Below are 21575 nucleotides of genomic sequence, written 5' to 3'. Positions count from 1 at the left end.
ACGGAGCTCGCTGTTCCCACACGGAGCAGACTCAGCTCGCTATCCCCACCCGCAGCCTGCGCAGCCGCGCCCGCGCTGTCCCCCTGGCGGAGCTCCCTCAGCCGCACACGCGCTGTCCCCCTGGCGGAGCTCCCCCAGCCGCACACGCGCTGTCCCCCTGGCGGAGCTCCGTCAGCCGCACACGCGCTGTCCCCCTGGCGGAGCTCCCCCAGCCGCGCCCCGCGCATGACGCCGTTGCGCCGGAAGCGCTTGATCCGTCACTTCCGCCGCCCGCCGCCGCTCGGGCCCGCCGGACTCGTGTCCCGCCAGCGCCGCCGCCATGGCCATGAGGCAGACCCCGCTCACCTGCTCCGGCCACACGCGGCCCGTCGTGGACCTGGCCTTCAGCGGCGTCACGCCCTACGGATACTTCCTCATCAGCGCCTGCAAGGGTGAGCGGCCGGGCCGCTTTGTTGGGCAGCCGCCGGCCGGCTGGGCGTGGGGCAGCGCCGCCGTTCGCAGGCCGCGCAGCGCCGGGCCAGGGTGCCGCTGGGCGGCAGGGAGAGCGGGCTGTCCCGGGCTGTCCCGGGGTGTCCCTGATCTCCCGGGGTGTCCCTGATCTCCCGGGGCGGGCACAGCGGCTCGGCTGCTGTGCAGTGACGGAGGCGGACAGCCGGTTGTGTTTCCTGCTGCACTGCCGGGTTACCGGGGCTGTCGGAGCTATCGCAGCTATCGGGGCTGTCGCAGCTATCGCAGCTCGCTCGCTCCCGCTAGGATCCGGGCTGTTCGGCGGTGGGAGGTCTCCAAGATGGTTTGTAAAGCGCCCGCTTTGCCCGCCTGTCCCACGGGCTGAGGGCTGCAGTCAGCTCCGGTGTGCCGAACAGCTGCCCTGCCTGCCGGACAGCACGGGAGAGCCGCTCGGGGGGAACAGCATCTGCTCCTCATACATACTTATGGCCATCTTCTGAAATGCACAGGTGTTAAAGGGCACTCCTTTCTGCCTGGAAGTGCTTCCAGTTCAGCCCCACATCGTGTGTGAACAGCCCTTTGAAAGCCTTCCAGAAACAATGACAGCAAAGGCTTTCTGTTACTGCTTTAGTCATATCGCTGTGTGTTTTAAAGGTATAGAATTGCAAACGTCTGACTTGTTTCTGCATACTGATAGCCTCCTAATGTTGTTCCAAAGTAAAAAAAGCAAACCGAATCTGTCCTGCAGGAAACTTGTTAAAATAAAACCCAAATGAAATAATTCTTTCTGCCTCTCCTCAATCTTAAAGAAAACTTTTATCAGGAAACTGTATCTCATTTGGAGTAGTATTTAAGTGTCTGTACAGTTTAGAGGCATGCAGCAAATACAGCTGCATATTTAAGCTCTCCAGATAAATGATTTTGCAAAGAATGGCTTTGTAAAGTATGGGTTATTTCCACGTGCTTGGTGCAAGGGAACGATTTTTCTTTTCAAAAAACTGCTGCTTTCTCTTACCCTGTTATGCGAATATCGGTTTTGTTTCTGTGAAGATGGCAAGCCTATGCTGCGCCAGGGCGACACAGGAGACTGGATTGGCACATTTCTGGGTCACAAGGGTGCTGTCTGGGGTGCCACCCTGAACACAGATGCCACCAAAGCAGCTACAGCAGCAGCTGATTTTACAGCGTAAGTGATGAACTGGCTGTGCTCTGTATTTTGATTTTAGTCTGTAGTGTTCTTGGTGCCAATATGGCTGAACTAAATTAGTGATTCATTTGGTTTTCTTTGGTAATTGTTAGCCTATTTTTGGCTAGCCAAATGAAAACTTAGACTTTCACTTTCTTGGAAGCAGCTGTGGTTGATTCTATCGTGATGAACAGCTGGGATTGCTTCCTGATGTGCTTAATTCCCACAGTGGTTTGCTAGAATAACTCCCATGCAGGTGGAGTCTCTGGCACTGGAGTTACAGCAGAGTTGAGAGAGGGATTTTTATTTTGCTTCCAGCAGTTAGCTTCTTTTTCTCTCAAGAAACTTCCAGTGAATGAGCTCTTTGATGTTTTTTGTTGTTTGTGCTCTTTGCAATATAAATATTTTGCAAGCTGAATCTTGTTAGTAGAGGGTGAATTCTGTTAATGAAGCTGCAGAGCAGAGCCACCTTTGTCTTAAAACTAAAATGTTAATTAGTGTGCATGGTCCTGAAGAAGATAAAGGAAAGTGGTGGGATAGTCCAAAAAACCTTTAGGAGAGAAGTATTCTTATTGACTAATTGGGTTGTAATTTGTAAGAATGTAGCACTTATGATAAAATGTTGTGATGGCATCAGGAAGGATTGCTTACAAATCCATCTGACTGTCCAGGCTGGTTTGTTGTGGTGCCTCTAAAACATGAATGTTTCCTCTTGCTGTTTAGCAAAGTGTGGGATGCTGTGTCAGGCGATGAACTCATCACATTGGCTCACAAACACATTGTCAAAAGTGTGGATTTTACACAGGTAGGAGAAACCTTTATATCTTGTTCACCAGGGAAATAAGCTCTTGAGTGTGCATTGCTGTTAGTTACTTTTCTGCTTTTTATGTGTCTGTTGTAACAGGCAAATCATCTGAAATACCACTGCTCGTTTTTAACATTGTAGGGTAAATGTAACAAGTCTGTTAGAGGCTGTCTGAGAGAAAAAGCTGTTATTTTAACTCATGGACAAAGGCTGTATTTTGGTTCAAAATAGAGTTGACTCTCTATAACTTCTGTTTCAGGATAGCAATTATCTGTTAACAGGTGGACAAGATAAGCTCTTGCGTATCTATGACTTGAGCAAGCCAGAAGCAGGTGAGTCTGCTTTTAAAACTTACTCTTGGGGGGGGTGGTTTGAGCTAAATGAAGTTCTGAATCCGAAAAAACAAAGTTGAGGATTGTTTTACACATGTAGTGACTATAACCTTTTGGTATGTAAGGTCACAGAATTGCTTGGCTTGGAAAGGCCCTTGCAGACCATCTGGTTCCAAAGCCACTCCTGTGGCTGCTGGGCTGATCAAAGCTCCATCCAGCCTGGTGCTGAGCACTGCCTTGGGACATCCAGCAGAGCATGGTTCACTTCACTTCAGACTCACTGGAAATTAGTCTAATTCAGTAAAGTTCAGTCATTTGAAAGAAATTAAGACTCCACATATTTGTGTGTTTAAGTTCATGTTGATGCTGAACTGTTGATAGGAAGCTAGAGAGCCTTGATGTTTACCTAGAGAAGTTTTTGAAAGCTAGGCAATCAGATATCCATTTACATTTATTCTGTTCTGGAATAAGATCTACAAATAAAGTCATAAGTTCTTGAAGTAATTCTACAGTCTCTATTGTTGGAGATCCATGTAGCTTACAGAAGCTCCCAAACTGCTGCATGACATGATTTCATTTTATTTCATGTATTAAAATACTTGGCTTTATTTTAAGAACCTGATGTTGTCAGTGGACATACTTCTGGCATTAAAAAGGCCTTGTGGAGCAGTGATGACAAACAGATACTTTCAGCTGATGATAAAACTGTCCGGTAAGAAAAAGGCACTTTCAGTTTTCTTTGTTGTCATAATCTATGTGAGGATATAGTTATGTTTTTTTGATAAAGGATTTAAGTTACCTGATCCTAGATTCATGTAGCTGCATGCCTGATTCAGCTCTGATCTGCTGTTAGAGATCATTTTGCTACTAGTTCTAATTTACCCCACAAACATGTGCTCCTCATAGATGTGTTCTCCTTGGAAAGAAGAGCTCTTTGAGAACTGCACAGTAGAATAAATGAATGCCTTTTGTAATCCTAAAGAAGATGAATTTCTAGATGAGTCCCTGGCACACACACTGTCCTGAGCTACTGCTGTTGTCTTTGTCAGTTTCCTACTCTTCAGGATAGCCAAGAGCCTAGTCCTGTTTGTTTTCCTTCAAACTGTAGAAATAGAAATGCAGCAGTTAGCTAGTGAATAAAGATTCTTACTTGTTACAGCAAAACAATTCAATTTCTGTTTAGATACTCCTTGCATTGCTAGATAGAAAATATTATCCTTAATGAACCTCTGTAAATTGGGATTAGTACTGCTTTGTCTTTTGAAATAAAAAGACAGAATGCAATCTCAAACCTTACTTCAAGATGTGTTGCTTAGGAGGCTTAAGCCAAGATTTTTAATCTCCAAGAGAATCATTGAGTAGTTAAATGGTGTGTTTACCATTTGCTGTTGTGGCATTAAGCTGCAAAAGTAAAAGTATTTAAAAAAAAAGGAATGTGTCAAGCTTGGCCTAGGTGAGAATGCAGCTAAAGCCACTGAAGATCTGCAGTAGCTGTGCAGTCAAACCATGTTCCTTGTTGGGTGCCTCATTTGATCCAGGCCTTGCTGTGGATGTGAGGTGGAGATTGTTTGATTTGCACAAGTAGTCTGAGAGTCCTTTTTTCTCCCTTTTGTTTCCCCTTTAAGCCTCTGGGACCGGAGTAGCATGACTGAAGTGAAGTCCCTAAACGTGGCAATGTCAGTGAGCAGCATGGAGTATGTTCCAGAAGGACAGATCCTGGTGATAACCTATGGGAAAACTATTGCTTTTCATAGTGCAGAAACGTGAGTGCACAACTTGAGTTTTCACAGGTTGAGTCGTGGGCTTGGCTGTGGGTAAAGCTGGCTGTACAAGGCCAGAATCACAAAATTGTCAAAACTGGCATCTCTATATGTTAAGAAGGCAAGTTACATGCTTAAACATATTCCAGAAAGTAGTTCTGAATGTGTGAGCTTTTGTTTTTCCTTAAACTCGTTTGTAACTTGACAAGCATGATTTGAAAGTATTAAAATTTGTTTCAGAAGCTCTGTGGGGTTGTATTCTATTTCTGTTAAATGAGTTGAGATGAGTAGAATCACAGTTTCTTTGCTCTCATAAATGTTTTTATATGAACTGTATTAACAAATTTTTCTCCCTCAGTCTAGAGCAGATTAAATCATTTGAAGCACCTGCTACAATCAATTCTGCATCACTTCACCCTGCGAAAGAATGTTTGGTTGCAGGTGGTGAAGATTTTAAACTCTATAAATATGACTATAATACAGGAGAAGAATTAGGTATGTTTGTCTCCTATAATCAAAAAGGAATTCTGAAATAGGTATTAATAAAACAATGACCAGTAAATGAAACTGTTGTACTCAAATAAGGTCTTGGCATAGCATGCTGTGCAACAGGATGATTGATAGGTATATTATCAGGTATATTAAGCATTTTTTCTATCTCAGTATACATAATATTATTTTAGAGTTAACTATAACCCCCATTTAACAGCTCTCTGTGTGTATTTTTAAAAAAACCTCATTCTGTATTGCTTTAGTAACTGTATGTTAACTTCAGTGCCATACTATTCATTGGATACGTCAGTTACAAGATTTTATGAAAAATGTGATGTTTTGGCCAAATTAGTTTCAAAAAAGCATATTTCTATGTTTTTCTTACTGATCCAGGGCTCATTTCAAACGGTATGTCTGTGGAAGGAGTGGTGGAAGGAGCTGAGCATGTGTACTGCTGGCTTGCTTTGTACTTCTGTCCAGAATAACTGAGCACCTTTTTTCTTGCATTTAATGAACCATTAACATCTTGCCTATAGCAGACATTGCTGACACACCAATTCAAGAAAGCCTTGTTTTGTATCAGAAACTGCTCAGTTTGTACTTACATGTCAGTTGTTGGCTGCAATCTGCAGTTGATGCTGTTGCCATGTTCCCTGCAGAATCTTACAAAGGGCACTTTGGTCCAATTCACTGCGTGAGGTTCAGCCCTGACGGGGAGCTCTATGCCAGCGGCTCTGAGGATGGCACACTGAGGCTCTGGCAGACCACAGTAGGCAAAACCTATGGCCTTTGGAAGTGTGTAGTTCCTGGTGAGTGTGTGCTTGGTGCACTTCTGAAGTCATATCTAGCTTTAGTGTAACCACTGAATGTGGTACAGTAACTCTTCTCTGCTGAGGGTTTCTGATCTCCTCATACCTGTTAGATTTAAGGATGGAATTTTTTAGCTCTCATGGAAGCAATTAACATCATACCTGTAAGCTTTCTGAATACTGACTGTGGGGATAATTTGTGAAAATAGACACTTTGTGGATATTTAAGCCAAGAGTGTGATGTATTTTTGTGTTTCATAGTGAGAAATAAGTAATACCACCTTTATAATTCTCAAAGAGAGAATCTTTAGAAAGAAGTGGGGATGGCAGGTTTATTTTATGTTGTACTTTGGTTCTCTCAGCTTGGGGAGAGGGAAGCAATAACTACACCAGGATGTTCATTAATAGAATTGCTTGCTCAGGTGTTTTCTCCTCAACACTGAATTACACTGAAATTACTTTTTTTTTTTTTAAATTAAGGTGGGTGGGTGGAACTGGAGGTATTGACTGTTTGTTTTTCTCCTCCTCTGCAGAAGAGGAGAATGCAGAAGCAGCAAAAGCAAGGACTACTCTTCCAGGAACTGCAGAGGAGGAAATAGGTAATGAACTGAACTGTCAGCTTTAACTGCCTAAGTGTTGAAAGATGAGTCAAGATGATAGCATTCCTTAGTATGGAAGAAGTAGTTTCCCCCAAGTGCTTTCTGGTGTTTTTCACTCTTTTCAAAAGATCTTTGAGTGCATTTGCCTGACAGTGATCATGTGGTGTCAGACTGGAGACTGGAGCTGTGCAGGCAGAGCAGAGGGGGTAGAATAACTGCATCAGGGTGAACAGGAAAACAAACTGAACTGGTCTTGTTTAAGCAATCCCTGCACCATTGCTTTGGTTTAGATATCGAAAGTGAGGTTCAATAACATCCTTTTTGTTCAGTTGCAGAAGAGATCACCTCTGAAAACTCAGATACAGTGTACAGCTCAACTCCTGAAGTGAAAGCCTGACTGGTGCAGCTGTTTGTGGCACTTGGACACGTGAGACTAAATCAAGTGAGCAGAGACAGACAGCAGCCTTGCAGAGGGAGCTCTCTCCGTGGGGCAGATGGCAGTAATTGATGAGAATGCGGTGGAACTGGCTAGGTGTTGTCTGTAAGAGAACTGAGCATCCAAATAAAAACCCAAAAGACAAGTAGTAGAGTTCTGCTGGCTTTTTGGCATAACTGCCTACTGTCTTTTCAAAGAAGTGTGCAAGCCAAGATCCAGTCTCTCCAATCTCAATTAGACTCATTGTAGTGTGTTTTCATTATTATGGAGAAGAGATACAATGGCTTTTACCTTTTTTTTTTTTCTTGAAAGTTGGAAAAATTTGCTCTAGTTGAAAAGAAGGGATTATGTACTTCAAAGTATTTGGTTCGGGTTTTGTTTCATTGTATGCTGCTTCTGAATGTTTAACTGTTTTCAGTTGTCTAAATAAAATGCCTCTCCAAACTCGTCCATTACTGTTGAGCATTGGGTTCATGGAATGGAAAAGCAACCACATTAATCACGTAATCCTTGACATCTTGGGTTTGTACTGTGCAGAGAGAAAGCAAAGGAATGTTTTAGTGGTGGTACAGAGGGTGGCAAGTTCTTTGATCTGTAAGCTTTGTATCTTTTTTTTATTCTTTAAAGTTTGAATGTAAACATGAGTCTCTAAAATGAAAAACAGTGAAAATTCCTAAATTAAACGTGCTGCCTGAAGTATTTGGTTGTACATGAAAATATCAGAGGTTGGCTGCAAATCTGTGTAAAGCTTGGGTTTAGTCCTCCAGACTGGATCAAAAAGTTACTCTTTCAAGGTTACAAATCATATTTTCTTCATTAAAGAAAATAATTGCCATTCTTCCACTTGTCATTTCCTTTAATGTTCTACTGAAAGCTTTACATAATGAATTCTGTGTGAAAAGAAGAAAGTTAGAAGTATATTTATTCATACACCTTTTTATTTTTTCATATTCATACTTGTCCTCACTGTCCTGATTTTTCTTCCCCAAGAGTACAGTAACACTGTCATCCTAGAAAACAGAAACTTAACGTTTTAATATAAATTGAAACATAGGCAGTTCTATCTGAACATTAGAAAATACTTACCCATTGTGAAGGGCACTTAACCAGTGGCCCAGGTTCTCTGCTGTTGGAGGGGAGAAGGAAGAAGGGTAATGAAGATGGATGCTGTTAATTATAGTTTCTTAGTGCAATTAAGAATATGTTATTTCCCAGACTATACCTACTTGCAATGACCTATTTGAATTTTATTCTAAAACCAAGCAACTCTGAGTTAGAGCTAGATAGTTCAGTTTTGTTAATTTCACTAAGGCTCATGAGTGTTCCAGCTGCAGTATTTCAGCATAAAACACTTCACAGATTGAAGGATGGATTTAAAATGAGGAACTTGGACCACCTTGCCCCGTGGTGCAACTTCTTGTGTGCTCTGGGATTTATCCTATATTTGCAGTATATGCAAACATATATGCTCTATAGCATTTCATGGAGAGGTCTGCAATAGAATCTCAGAATCGTTTAGCTGGGAAAAGACCTTTGAGTCCAACTGTTACCGTGGTGTTCCCAAGTTCACCAGAAATCTGCATTTACAGCTTGCTCCAGCGGGCAGAAAAATGAAACAGACCTAATAGTCAGAAAAACCCAACACTTACTAAGGGCTAGTAAAATAAAGGAAGAAATTTTTTAAAAACCCACAAAAAACCAACCAAACAAAAAAACAAAACTAAAGTTCTGTTACGAGCAAGTGTTTGAGAGCTGACCGGTAACGGTATCAGCAGAAGCTTGGTGAGGCCGAGCGGTGGCTGCGAGCTCCGTGCCGATAGTCCCGGGAGCGCTGAACCGGGCAGTGCTGAAAAGGGCAGTGCCGAGCCGTGCTGTGCTGTGCCGAGCCGAGCCGAGCCGAGCCGAGCCGAGCCGAGCCGTGCCGAGCCGAGCCGTACTGCCGCTTCCTGCCGGGCGGGGCGGGGTGGGGCGGAGAGAGCATGGCGGGCCGGAACCCGGGCACCGAGCTGGGTAAGGGCTGGGTAAGGGCTGAACCGGGCCGGGTAAGGGCTAAGTGGGTCTGAACCGGGGCTGAACAGCTGGGTAAGGGCTGAACCGGCCCGGGTAAGGGCTGAACCGGGCTGCACCGATCTGCACCGAGCTGGGCAGTTGGGTTCTGAGGTAAGCAGTGTCTCAGGCCAGGGAGGGAGAGGACAGAGAGCACTTGGAGCTGCGGGAAGCAGCCTAGTGTTGTGTTGTGTTGTGAGGAAAGCTGCTCAGCGGTTCCGAGGTGCTCTGGAGATTCCCTGCTCCATCCTGAGATCAAGAGCAGCACTGATCTCACTATAGCAGAGCTGAGCTCTGTTCAGTCTGCTTTGGTTCTGCGAGGGTCTGAGCAACGATGGCTTGGAGACTGATCTGTCCTGTTAAAGATCCACGTGAAAATAGCAACCTCTTGTCCGTATCGAGAGTCGCTGTGGAAATTAACTGCAGCTTGTCTGGACAGAGCTGAATAACCCAAACCTGTGGGCAGCTCACACAGAGAGACAAGTGGGGCAAGACCTGGGGTCATGTGTGGCCAGTTGGGGTCACCTGTGGCCAGCTGGGTCACCTGTGGTCAGCTGGGTCACTTGTGGTCATTTGGGGTCACCTGTGGCCAGCTGGGTCACCTGTGGTCAGCTGGAGTCACCTGTGTCCAGCTGGGTCACCTGTGGTTATTTGGGGTCACCTGTGGCCGGCTGGAGTCACCTGTGGTCAGCTGGAGTCACCTGTGGTCAGCTGGGTCACCTGTGGCCATTTGGGGTCACCTGTGGTCATTTGGGGTCACCTGTGGCCAACTGGTGTCACCTGTGGCCAGTTGGGGTCACCTGTGGCTATTTGGGGTCACCTGTGGCCATTTGGAGTCACCTGTGTCCAGCTGAACACCCCCTGTCCCCAGGGAAGGCTCAGGACAGTTTTCCTCTCCAGAAACAGCTCCCAGCTCTCACCCCTTGCCTTCCCTTCCCTCCCCAGCCATGTGCTCAGGGTGGAGCAGAGCAACCTGCTGTCTCTGGCACACCGAATGAAATGAAATAAAATAAAATAAAAGGGGGAAGCTCCTTTTGGGAGCAGAGCTGCCCTGAAATGCTGTGAAACCAACGCCTGAGGCATCGCTGGGCTCTCTGCTCCACCATCTGAAGCGATGCCATCAACACATCGCTTTAAAGCTCCTGCAAAGCTTGGTGTGTTTGATCAGGAGTGTGTTAGGAACCTGAGATATTTGTGTAATTACCCTAATGAAGTGGGTTTATTTATTGTTTTCGGAGGAAATGCTCGGTATTTTTGGATTCGTGTTCTTCGAAGAGAGGAGATGAATTTCCTGTTAAGAAATTGAATGTGATTTTTTTCAAACGTCTTCAGAGAAAAAAGTAAACTAGAAGAGTGATTACAGAATATTGGCTAATTAGCTGTAGTGTAACTGCTTTAATTACTTTTATCCCCGAAGCCACATGACTGTGCAGATGACTAGCAGATGACTTATTTAAAAAAAAAAAAAAGACGTGTTCACACTGCAAGGTTAATGAGCCTAATTAAATATAGTTTTCCTTAGCCAGATACTAAATCATAAAGCTTGGGGGAGTGAGGGAGGGGGAGAATCCAAAGGCAGTCAGTTCTATTTCAAAAAATGGCTTTATTCTGATTTTTAATGGAAAAAAAAAAAGGAAAGCTGGAATTAGGAGTGATTTTTCTCAATAAAGACACTTAGATCTAAAGATTTGGTGAGACCTCATATGGCAAACTTTGAAAGTCTATTTAGAGACGATTGTGCTGAGACATATTTGTTTTCACTTACCCATTGCTTTAATTAATGTGGAATGGGCTTGAATAAAAGGTCTGTGTTATATTGAAGTCTCCATCTGCTGCTGCATATTACCAGAACCTTTGTCCTTCCTTGCTGTGCAATTTTTATTGCACCATTTTATTTTCTGTAGTAAGCTGCGTAATTTCTCACATTAAGTTGTGCAGAAAGGATAGAATTCTGATTTTTTTGTTAAATTATTATTTATTTTTTTTTTTTTAAATTTTCAGCCTGTGCTGTGAGCTGTGGTTTGAGTTCCCACACTTAAAAAACCACTTGGACATCCAAACTGTGTAGTTTCTCAGGGAATCTTGCATCCCAAGCACAAAAATGAGATATTAGACATCACTGAGTTGCCACATGTCAGCCACCTCTGTGCCTTAGTGAAACCAGCAGGTGAAATGTGGCACTGAAAGGATTTAAACCAATTTAAACCAGTGGGTTTGTTATGTTTGCCAAGAGCAGGCAGTGAGCAATTGCTGAGCAGCTGATGGTGACTTTCACAGGTGGCTTTGCAAAGCAAAAGTTGTATCTCATTTCACTTCCACTCTTCTTCCACACCTTTTATCCCATTTTTTCTTTTGTCTTTTTTTATCCTGTTCTTCAAAAGGCTTTAAAGTTCAGCATTTGCTTTAAGCTGCTCTGGTGTGCAGAGCTCTACATCCTGTAAAGATGCTTAGACTTTCTGAGTCAGGGTGGATAAACCACACTGGATGTGGTTTTTACCCAATCCAGCACGAGATGAATTGGGTTGAATCCTCTACAAACAATGACCAATGGAGAATTAACCTGCTCATGGGTGAAATTTATGTCCTTTCAGTTTGATTTTCATCTGTGAGATAGATATTCCCTGTCTGTCTTCATGTTCTCCCAAAGAATAGTTCTTATAAATCAATTATTAGTTGGTTCTCTTGGTTGACTTCAAGAATGTAGAAAGGGTAGGTTAGGGTAGACTGACTGAGAGGATCTTTTCTAGAGAGGGAGAAGCTGCATTCCTCACCTGAACTGCTTCCTTTGCTTTTGTCACCTTTGCCAAAGGGGCTGGAAGGTCACTGAGCACCAGCAGGGTTCAAAGGTTATCAGAATAAATGGGATTAGGATTGAATGATCCACCTCAGCACTTGGCATGTAGTAGAAGAATCAAAACACACAGTTGGTGTGTCCTTTCTCTATTTATTTATTTATTTGTGTTTTCCTGCCCCCTGCACTTAGTTAAATATATCCTACAATGCCTGCTGATAGGCAGAGAAGGAGCAAAGTTCCAACCATAGTTTTTATAGCAGTATTTTGTTTTTTGTCCCTGCTGAGCTGCTTTGGGGCAGAATGGATAATTTGAGAGCAGAGAGAGGAGCTCAGGTTTATTCTCTGGTTTGCAGCTTTGCAGCTCCTCCTTTGCCTTGTTGCCATCCAGTGAGGCTGATGCTAAATTCTTTAAAAAATCCCTTAATTCCTGTGAATTCCTAGGAAATTCCTTCATTGGTTTGTGTTTCCTTTTAGCCAACCCTTTGGCCTGGTGGGTCACTCATTAATGGCTTGGATGTGCTGACAGGAAGCACAGTGCCTCAGTGTGCTCAGAACACAGTTTTGTTCAGCTCCCTCATGTTGTTGTGCATTTGCACTGAGTCATCTTTACCCTAAACTGGTTTTTGTAAGTATAGGAAAACAAGTGTATATCTATACATACTTTGGCTAGTACATTCATTTTCTGGTTTTTTTTTTTTTTTTTTTGCTATTAAAGCTATCCAGTAGGAAGAAAACAAAGTATAAGATTTCTGTACAAAATTAGTGATTTTGTCTATGAGCTCTTTTTTTTTAAGTTTTGAATCTCTTTTTTTAATCAATATGCTCGAGGGAAATGCATTTTAATACTGCAGTAAAGAAGATTCATAGAGTGACATGCTCTTAATAAATTCAGTCACCCAGAATGATTATCTCCTAGTATCTGTCTGTGCCCATGTCCATATTCTGCCCTTAACTGGTGATGCTGTTTGATGATTGATGGTGGTGATTTGCTGGTGATTGGTGGTTAATGATTGTTGATGTTCTTTTCAGAGTGTTTTCATGGAATGCTCATACAATCAGTATTTAGTAGAATTATTTATGTTTTGGGATATGAGAGATTAGAAGATATTCCAATTCCTTTTTGCTGTGTACTCTCATGAGCCATTTGTGTATAGTGATATTAAAAATTACACTCTAGGTTGGTCATACTGAGCAGAAATGTAAAGATTCAAAATTCTGCACCCTCAGTTCTCCTGTCTCAGTTCTCCTGTCTCAGTCAGCCTTTGTTAAGCAGAGTCCAATATTTGGTTCTTCTGAACCCAAACATGTTCTTTCTACATGAAAGAACAATGTGCTCTTCAGAGCTTCCAAACTTTCTCCAACTTTTTTCTGAAATCCAGCACCATGTATTAAAAAAGCGCAGAAATAGATGAGATTTGTTTGTTTGTTTGTTTGTTTCTCCCCCCAGAACTTGGCTGGATCTCCAAAGTGTATGTGAATCGACCTGCAGTGGTGAGGCATGCAGAGCAAATTAAAAAATGGAAAACTCTGAAAGGTAATTGGCAAGTAAGTGCTCTCCTTATGCATTCTGGTCCTGCACTTTTAAAGCAGTCACTCTGCCTCTCCAGGCTGTAATATTGAATTTTTTTCAAGATACATGTAAACTTAAAAGATGTGCTTGTCCATGTCTTATTTTAGTAATTTGGGTTTGATGGTGATGGGAGGGAATAAGGTGACGCATTTATCCAAACAAGTTAAAAACCTTATAACTCATGAGTGGCAAAACCGCAAATGGCTTTAAGTCATCTTTATTCATGAGTGGATTAAATTGTATATTACTATCCCACCACATTTATTCTGTTTCCCAGACAGACTTCTCTGCATGCTGCCTTCTTATTTTTTAATTTTAAAGCTGTAAGATATGATCATGGTCCCTGTCAAGTTTGACCTACCTGGATGATTTTTCTTTGCTTAAACATTCTTGCTTTTGGGGTTTTTTCTGCACCAAAATTACAGACGTTTTTTAATCCTGATTCCCAGAAAAGTGGATCCTTTATTGTGGATTCTGTGTCATTAGATACTGCTGGAGACACAAACAAATACCAACCCTGCTTGTCCTAAGCCATTCTTTGCTCATTTTCCATGTCACATCCTGTGGGTTTCCTTATTGTCAGTGAGAGCTAAGCTTGATTTCTGCATCTTCCCAGGCAGTTTGGGTTGGGAAGTGAGAGCAGCAAATATCTGTCCTTTGGTTTGGAGCAGCAAATCTCCATCCTTTGCTTTGGAGCAGCAAATCTCCATCCCTGCCTTGTCCCAGCAAATCTCCATCCCTGCCTTGTCCCAGCAAATCTCCATCCCTGCCTTGTCCCAGCAAATCTCCATCCCTGCCCTGTCCCCTCTGCAGGCAGCCTGGCTGCTCAAAGCTGTCACCTGCATCGACCTCACCACGCTGGCAGGCGATGACACTCCTTCCAACGTGCACAGACTGTGCCTCAAAGCAAAGCACCCCATCAGGGAGGATCTGCTCAAAGCCTTGGACATGCATGACAAAGGTATGATATTCTGAGGTGTTTATTTTGTAGGGAAAATGTCTGAGTTTCCTCATTATTTTCCCAGTTGTCACAAAGGGCGTTGGGCTGCTGAGTGAAGCCATATGGACCGAAGGGGAATCAGGCCTTTGACTGAAGCCATACACATCAAATATCAAAGATCAGTCTTTTTTTTTAAACTTGGATTTATGGACTCTTCAGGCAGTTGAAGTATAAAATATGAGGTCAATTTTCTGCGAGTTGGAGAGAGGAGCATTTTAACTGGAAAAGCAGGGAGCTGCATTACCATAAAGACTGCTCAGTTGCTGCTGGGCTCAGTGTGGCTCAACAAGCAAGAGCAGAGCTGGGCAGTGCAGTTTCTCCTGCAGTAATTTGCTGATTAAGCATGGCTTTATGTGCTGGAATTAAACTGTGCATAAAAATCTTGGAGTTTAGCTCCTGCTGGAGCAGCTTTGCTCCCAGGGTCACTGAAGGAGCACTGGGGGAGGAAGCAGGACGAGAATTACTGGAGCCATTTGAACATTAACAACCATCCCTGGGGTAGTGCTGAGCTCCTTGAGCACAGCAGTGGGAGGTGAGGACAGTCCATGGTTTGCCCTGCAGAAGGTGGCAGTCTGACTGAAAAGGGAATTGTGCTTTTGCAGGTATCACAGTTGGAGCAGTCTGTGTGTATCCTGCCAGGGTCTGTGATGCTGTGAACAGCCTCAAGGCTGCTGGCTGTAACATCCCTGTAGCTTCAGGTAAGCTTTATTCAAAAATCATTTGATGTTATAAAATATGGAGAGAAATCCAGAAGTTTGGAGTTACTTTTGTGTCAGGGAGTAAGGAGAAAAGGTAGCAGCTGGAAGGAGGATTTTCTTCTGGTATAATCTTTTGTTGTCTTCAAGTTGAAGCTTACCAGGAATGCCAAGTTTGTTTTGCTGGAAGCTCTTCAAAGAGGTCTTTAAAATACATCAGTGTTTTCTCACCTGGGGAGAAGAAATTGAAATAGGGTTCTGGACAAGTATCAGCAGACACTAAGCAGATGAAGATGATGATGATAGGAGTTCTAATGAAGGTTTATTTTCCCTCTCACATTTGGCTTTTCAGTGTAATCCTGGTCAAGGTTTAGCCCAAGCCAGCACTGTGTACCACAGAGCCACTTGCTCATACCCACTGCCACCATGGGCAGGAGAGAGAACTGGAGGAGTAAAAGGGAGAAAATTGGTGGTTTCAGATCACAAAAGGGCTGATTTTCTGTGCACTCCCAGCCTGCTGCTGGTGAGGAGTTGAGAGGCACCAAAGGCTTTGACTTGGATGCCATCTGGTCCAGCCTGCTCAGAGCAGGGCTGCCTTGGCACTTAGATCAGGTGTTGCATGCTGAGATCCATGTGAGGTTTTTATTCCTGTTTATTGTTGTGTGGGGGGAAAATGCATACTAAATGTATTTATGTGTCAGAGAGAAAGACAATCTCTGACAAAGCCATTATTTTTTCCATTTCCAAAATTACCTTTGGGTTTTGTACTTAAACATCATAAACAGAATCTTAAATAGAACTCATTGAAAGCAATTTTTGCTATGTTGTGATTTAAGTGTTAAACATTATTATTATTATGCTTTAACTCGAGATACTACTTACAGGAATTGGAAAAAATTAAAAATGTATGTATTGCTCCTTATCTGAGTTCACTCTTGTTTGCTCAGTTCTGCTGGAAGCCATAGCTGTTGTGCTTTTATTGTGCTGCTCAGGAAATTTTTAAGGCATGTGAAAGGTCTTTTCACAAGATGCACTCAGCATCTTGCTGGACATTGGCTTTTGAGGGTAGAGTGGATGAAGAGAGGGAAGGATGAGATTCCTTCAGATTTTTTGAATCATGGCAGGGATTAAAGAAAAGAATAGTTGTCAAACTCTTTGGTGAATTTGAGGTTGTTTCAATTGTATGGTTAATTTATAAAACTTTAACACACTTTTAAAACACTTCTTCCTTCTCCCTGCACGTTCCATGCTAGTGGCTGCTGGGTTTCCAGCTGGCCAAACTCCTCTGGAGACCAAGCTGGCAGAGATCAGGCTGGCAGTGGAGTATGGAGCCAGGGAGATTGACATTGTCATCAGCAGGAGTTTGGTGCTGGCTGCAGAGTGGGAAGGTGAGTGAACAACAATGATCCAAACCTTGCTGGGAGTGAAGAACAACCCAAACCTTGCTGGGAGCTCAGGCAGCTCTGCCTTTGCCTCTTCCCCACAGCTCCCCACCATCTTTGGAGAATTTGCTCCTTCCCGAAGAGGAACTGATAATTTGGGGCTCTGGGATAAATAAAAACTGTTTAATTTGTGACAAAGGGTTGTGTTTTTGGAGAGGAATGCTGGCGTGTTGGGCTGGGTGAGCAGAATGACTTTGTGGTTTGAAAATTCAGGTCTATTCCCTCTGTGCTTTTAGAGGATTTTGTGTACAGCATTAAAAAAAAAAAAAAGGCAACTAAAAGCCTAATTATTTGAACAGTTTTGTTAGAAAGCCCAGGGGGCTGCTAGTGTAGATGATACCTTGTTAAATATACATGTTTCAATTCTTGACGAAAATACATATTCTAGTTGTTTTCTTTCTGCTGAAAATTGAGGCTACAAATTGACTGTTCATATTATTATTGATGTTCTGGTGTCTGCAGACTACTACTAATTAGTAAGAACAATAATGCTGAAGATGGTTTTTGCTCTAATTGCCTCCTTAATGTACTGTGAATGGTTTGCCTTAAGTGCTGACAGTGCTCCTCTAACTAATCTCCATGTGAAGGTAGACACATCATTGTCTTGGAATGAATTTTCATTTAGCTGGATAATGCAGAGCCATGATATCCTGTTTGCTGGGCAGAGCTCATGACAGAGCCCTGGTACCTGATTGTATTGAAGGAAATGCAGCCATGGTGGTAATGGATCCTGTTTGCTGATTTGGGGCTTTCAGTGAACAGAATTGAACCAAAATCCCACATGTTTCTGCAGATTCTTCAGGATGGATATCCTGCTTTCCATTTGCTGTAATATTTTGACCACTTCTGTAGTTTTACCATCTCCATCCTTTTGCTGTTAGTTATATTGCTTGAAGGATGATGTGAAGGAGAACTCAGAGGAGAAATACAGGACTTGGATTGAGAGTTTGAGCCATGATTGAGATGAGCTGGACAGACACTGTTGGCTTCTCTGCACAGGAGATTAATTACTTTCTGTGGCCACAAATTACAAGGGAGGAGTAAACTGCCAGCCCTGATGGATGTGATAGAAAGCTGTCAGTTTGCTAAATAAGTCAGTTAGGGATGGCTTTTGATTTGGAATGCATGTTCTTTTATCCAGAGCTGGAGTCAGGAACCCCAGCTCTGTCCCAACTCTGTCCCAACTCTGTCCCAACTCTGTCTCCAACTGTCCCAACTCTGTCCCATCTCTGTCCCCAGCTCTGTCCCAACTCTGTCCCAACTAACTCTGTCCCCAGCTCTGTCCCCAGCTTTGTCCCAGCTCTGTCCCAACTCTGTCCCCAACTGTCCCACCTCTGTCCCAACTCCAGAGCTGCATATCTGGCTGAGAGCAGAGCTGGCACTTGTGTTGTGCTGATAACTCACTGTTGTCATTTTTTCCCAAAGCTGCCATGAACACACCAGACAGAAGGAGCTCCAGCTCATTTTCCAGTTTCCCATCACAATTACCTTGATCTTTTGGGCTAACAGAAATCAAACATCTCTTCATCTCAATTTCCACCCTTAACCACCCTTTCCACCTCTAGTCATTGGGACTGACTAGATAAAAACACCAAATAAACTGAATTTAAAGAACAAAGCCATTCTGTCACCACATTTTTGAAGAAGAGCTATTTCATAAAAAATTAAGCAGTGTGGTTTTTTCCCCCTTTAATATTTTCATTTCCTTTATAGGAGATATGGATTATCCCCTCAATTTTGTGATTTTCAGGGCTAATGTATTACACCAGAGTAACAGACCATCTAGACAATCTGGTGCAGATTATAGCCAGCAGAAACTGTCAGGGATGTTTGCTTGAGAAATGTATAGGGGAAGGAACATTTTCTTTGCTGTATTTAATAGCTGCTAAAATTCAGTATAATGTACTAAATATTTACATTTTTAGGAAAACTACAAGAAAGCTTCCAACTCTCGTGTTTTATAACAGTGAAATTAAAACCACAGCTATGAAAGCATTTTTTTTCCTACAAAATCTGAATTTTTCTGACTTCTATAAATGCATCCAGTGAAAGCAGATCTAAAGCTGATGAAAGCTGTCAGGTATCTTAAGTGGTGCAAAGTAGGAGAGTTCTCCTGTCACATCCATTTTAGCAGCTGAGGCAGTGGAGCTCCTGCACACTGTATTAGTGAGCAGCTGGCTCTCCAGGTTTGTTCTACACAGGTTGCCTTGCTTTTGGGGGTTCATTGTTCCGGATTTTCTTGGGTTTTTTGGGTTTTGGGGTTTTTTTTTGCCTGGCTTAAGATTTACACTGCTTTTAGAAAGGATAATGTTGGTGCTTTGTTGGAGAGGCTGCAGAGGCCATTTGCTTTGAGAGCTTTTGATTTGCTTCTCTTTACTTTTAGGAGTCCAAAAGGAAATCTCTTGCAGACTCTTCATGGTGTTCTTAGCTCACAGTTGACAATATTCCTGCAGGGTTTTCTGTGTTGATTTTTTGGACCAAAATCTTTGTGCCACTGCTGCTAAGCAGAGAGGCTGTGGCAGTTCTGGTGTTCTGCAGAGGCCCCAGATGTTCCCAGATGTTCCCAGATGTGTGACATCCAGCTCTGCTCCTGCTCCTGTTCAGCCTGCTGGAGCTGAATATTAAATGCTGGATTTCTGGCAGCACACATTGTCCCTCGGAAATCCCAGGACTCCTTCAAACACTGAGAAAATTTCCACGTGTGACTAACTCCACCCACACTTCAGACATTTGCCAAAGTTTCGGGATAATCCCATTATTTGTGCCTTGATTTAAACCTGACAGATTACTGAAACTTCTCTTTTTATTTTTGAAGGGAGTGGGAGTTTTGACACAATTCCAGCTTGCCCTGGGCTGGGATGCTCTGGTTCATTTTCTCTTTTCCCAGGTGTAGCTGCATTTCTGTTGCACCCTTGCTGTGGGCTGAAGCTCATGAATGTCAGCTATTGTCTGCAATAATTGCTCTGTGAACAAAAACCAGCTTGCCTCACCTGCCCAGCTGCCCCATCTCAGTCTGCCCACCTCTCCTGCCCTCAGCTAACCCACAGCCACGGCTGGCTGAGGATCCTGAGCGTTCTGTCCGAGGGATGATGAGTGCTAAACGAGCTTGACGCTAATTGCATGTCAAAATTACCTTCCCACTGCAGGGAGGCTGCTGGAGCTGCACAACAGCTGGGAGGATGGAATTCCTTCTCATGGGATCCAACCTGAATGTGCATTTTGCTGGTTTTATTTTGACATTTTTGGTGGTACATCTTAAAGGTAGAGAAAAGTTCTCCTCTTGTTACTGAAACTAGGAGAGCAGGAAAGCTGCTTTCTCTGGGTTTTCTTTCAAAAGCTCCAGGAAAGAGTCACTCCACAAAAAGAGATTTCATTTGGATCTAACATGAGCAGGCTTATTAAATGCACAAAAAATAGCACAGGTCCTTTGTGTTTCCCTTCTGAGGCTCGATTTGATGTAGGTTGCTGGAGCATCATCAATTGATCAATAAAACATGTGAGGCTGCATGCAGCACTGATTAATTCACACCTTTGGTGCCCAGTGAGGAGCAGGGTGAGTCCTGGTGTCTATAAAGGGACTGGCTGAGTGCCTGAGCAGTGAGTGCTGATGTGTGCTGCTGTCCCCAAGGCCACCCCAGCAGTGCCACCCCAGCAGTGCCACCCCAGCAGTGCCACCCCAGCAGTGCCACCCCAGCAGTGCCACCCTGCTGCCCCTGAGCCCCTAGCATGGCAGGATGGAGGGACATCCAGACCCTGCTCTGCTTCCAGCTCTCACTTCAGGGCTGAGGGGGAAAAAATTGTGGTATTTCTGACAAAAACAAATCTTTGTAGCCTGGACTGTTTCAGCAGGACTTGTTTAAAGCTGTATTTTAGCCTTCTGTCAAGAATTTTTTGATTATGTGCTTGAAGATCGAGTATAATTCACGAAAAGGACCTTTTTGTAAAGCATCCTGTTTATTTTGCATCTTTGTTTTTTAAATTCAAAACCCAGAAGTGGTGACTGTAAGAGCTGCTTTTCTCCTCACACTGGAGCAATCTTAGACATCCCCAAGTGGCAACTTCTGACAGCAATGCTTCATTAATTTCTAGCTCTTTCAGTCTCCCCACATTTAAACTTTTGGGAGAGCACTGCTGGATTTTACCAGGGAGGGTGGGAGGGTTTTGCTGTCCTGTTTCAGTGTATGATCATATTTATTGCTGGAAAAGCAGTTTTAGGATCAATCTTTACTATCAGAGCATTTTTGACTCCTGATGTGTTGGTGGGTATTTGGTACACTGTGCACATCTGTAGTTTTGAGAGAACAGCCATTAATAGCTATTAGGTAAAGTCTGAAACTGCACAGCACTGTTAATTACCTCCAGTCATGTAATTCACTGAACTTACAAAACTTAACTTCCTACGTCTAATTACAAGATAGGAAATTAATCCAGGAGTGGAAATCACAGCCATACTTGCAAATATCTCTGTGTCAGCTTTGATCATTTCCAGATTCTCTCTCCCCCCAGCTCTCTACGAGGAGATCCGTCTGTGCCGAGCAGCCTGTGGAGAAGCTCACATGAAAACCATCCTGGCCACAGGTGAACTTGGCTCCCTTGCCAACGTCTACAAAGCCAGCATGATAGCTATGATGGCAGGTAAATAGCTCTGCTCTCCTTTTCCAGCTGAGCATGTCTTTGCTCTGTTATTTATGAGGCTTGGAAGATTCTGGGCGTGGGAGTTCAGTTTTGTGGATTGTAGGGAAAACTTGTGTAGCAATTAGTGAAGTTGCAGGTGGAGTAATGAAGTGTCACTTGGTTTGTGTAACTACAAAAACTGCATGCAATGGTAAATAAGCTGCTGGATGGCAGGGGGTGTGGGAACAAGGGAAATTTGGATCAAACATCTGATCTGAATGGAATATTTAATGAAGACATTTGGGGCAGACACACTGAGGGAGGAAATTGTGACCTGCAGGTGTGATGAACCTGCATGGTTCATTATTTGGAATTAAAGGGGAACTTCCCTGGGCAGATTGATGCCAGCAGCTCTCAGTTTTGGTTTGAGATCACTTCTGAGCACCTCTGAGAATGCAGCTCAGAAATCAGCCTTGCAGTGCAGAGCACAGAGTTTCCAGGGCTGAATGTACTTTCTAGGTGTTACTTTTTGCACAGCTTAGCACCCC

The 21575-nt window shown here is 43.4% G+C and overlaps 2 protein-coding genes across 3 annotated transcripts; both read left to right on the top strand.

Annotated features, from left to right (window-relative positions):
• Positions 1-251: 251 nt before the first annotated feature.
• Positions 252-7704, top strand: LOC146420533 (serine-threonine kinase receptor-associated protein). Its single transcript, XM_085048160.1, has 10 exons — positions 252-431; positions 1498-1633; positions 2357-2438; positions 2698-2770; positions 3386-3482; positions 4396-4533; positions 4889-5025; positions 5682-5831; positions 6365-6430; positions 6760-7704. Exons 1-10 carry the CDS (start codon positions 320-322, stop codon positions 6825-6827), a joined length of 1059 nt encoding a protein of 352 aa, XP_084904286.1. The 5' UTR covers positions 252-319; the 3' UTR covers positions 6828-7704.
• Positions 7705-8747: 1043 nt separating this feature from the next.
• LOC146420532 (deoxyribose-phosphate aldolase-like) lies at positions 8748-21071 on the top strand. 2 transcript variants are annotated; one of them, XM_085048161.1, is made up of 6 exons: positions 8748-8876; positions 13154-13251; positions 14090-14237; positions 14879-14974; positions 16225-16359; positions 20920-21071. In XM_085048161.1, the coding sequence occupies exons 1-6, from the start codon at positions 8846-8848 to the stop codon at positions 21054-21056; spliced, it is 645 nt and encodes a 214-aa protein (XP_084904287.1). In that variant the 5' UTR covers positions 8748-8845; the 3' UTR covers positions 21057-21071. The 2 variants fall into 2 exon arrangements, with proteins under 2 accessions (XP_084904287.1, XP_084904288.1); XM_085048162.1 differs by lacking the exon at positions 14090-14237 and having other exon boundaries at positions 13154-13240.
• Positions 21072-21575: the final 504 nt, after the last annotated feature.

This window comes from Lichenostomus cassidix, unplaced genomic scaffold, assembly GCF_008360975.1.
Source record: "Lichenostomus cassidix isolate B80296 unplaced genomic scaffold, HeHo_3.0 HiC_scaffold_582, whole genome shotgun sequence".
Classification (NCBI taxonomy): Eukaryota; Metazoa; Chordata; class Aves; order Passeriformes; family Meliphagidae; genus Lichenostomus; species Lichenostomus cassidix.
This window is presented reverse-complemented; position numbering and strand designations above follow the sequence as displayed.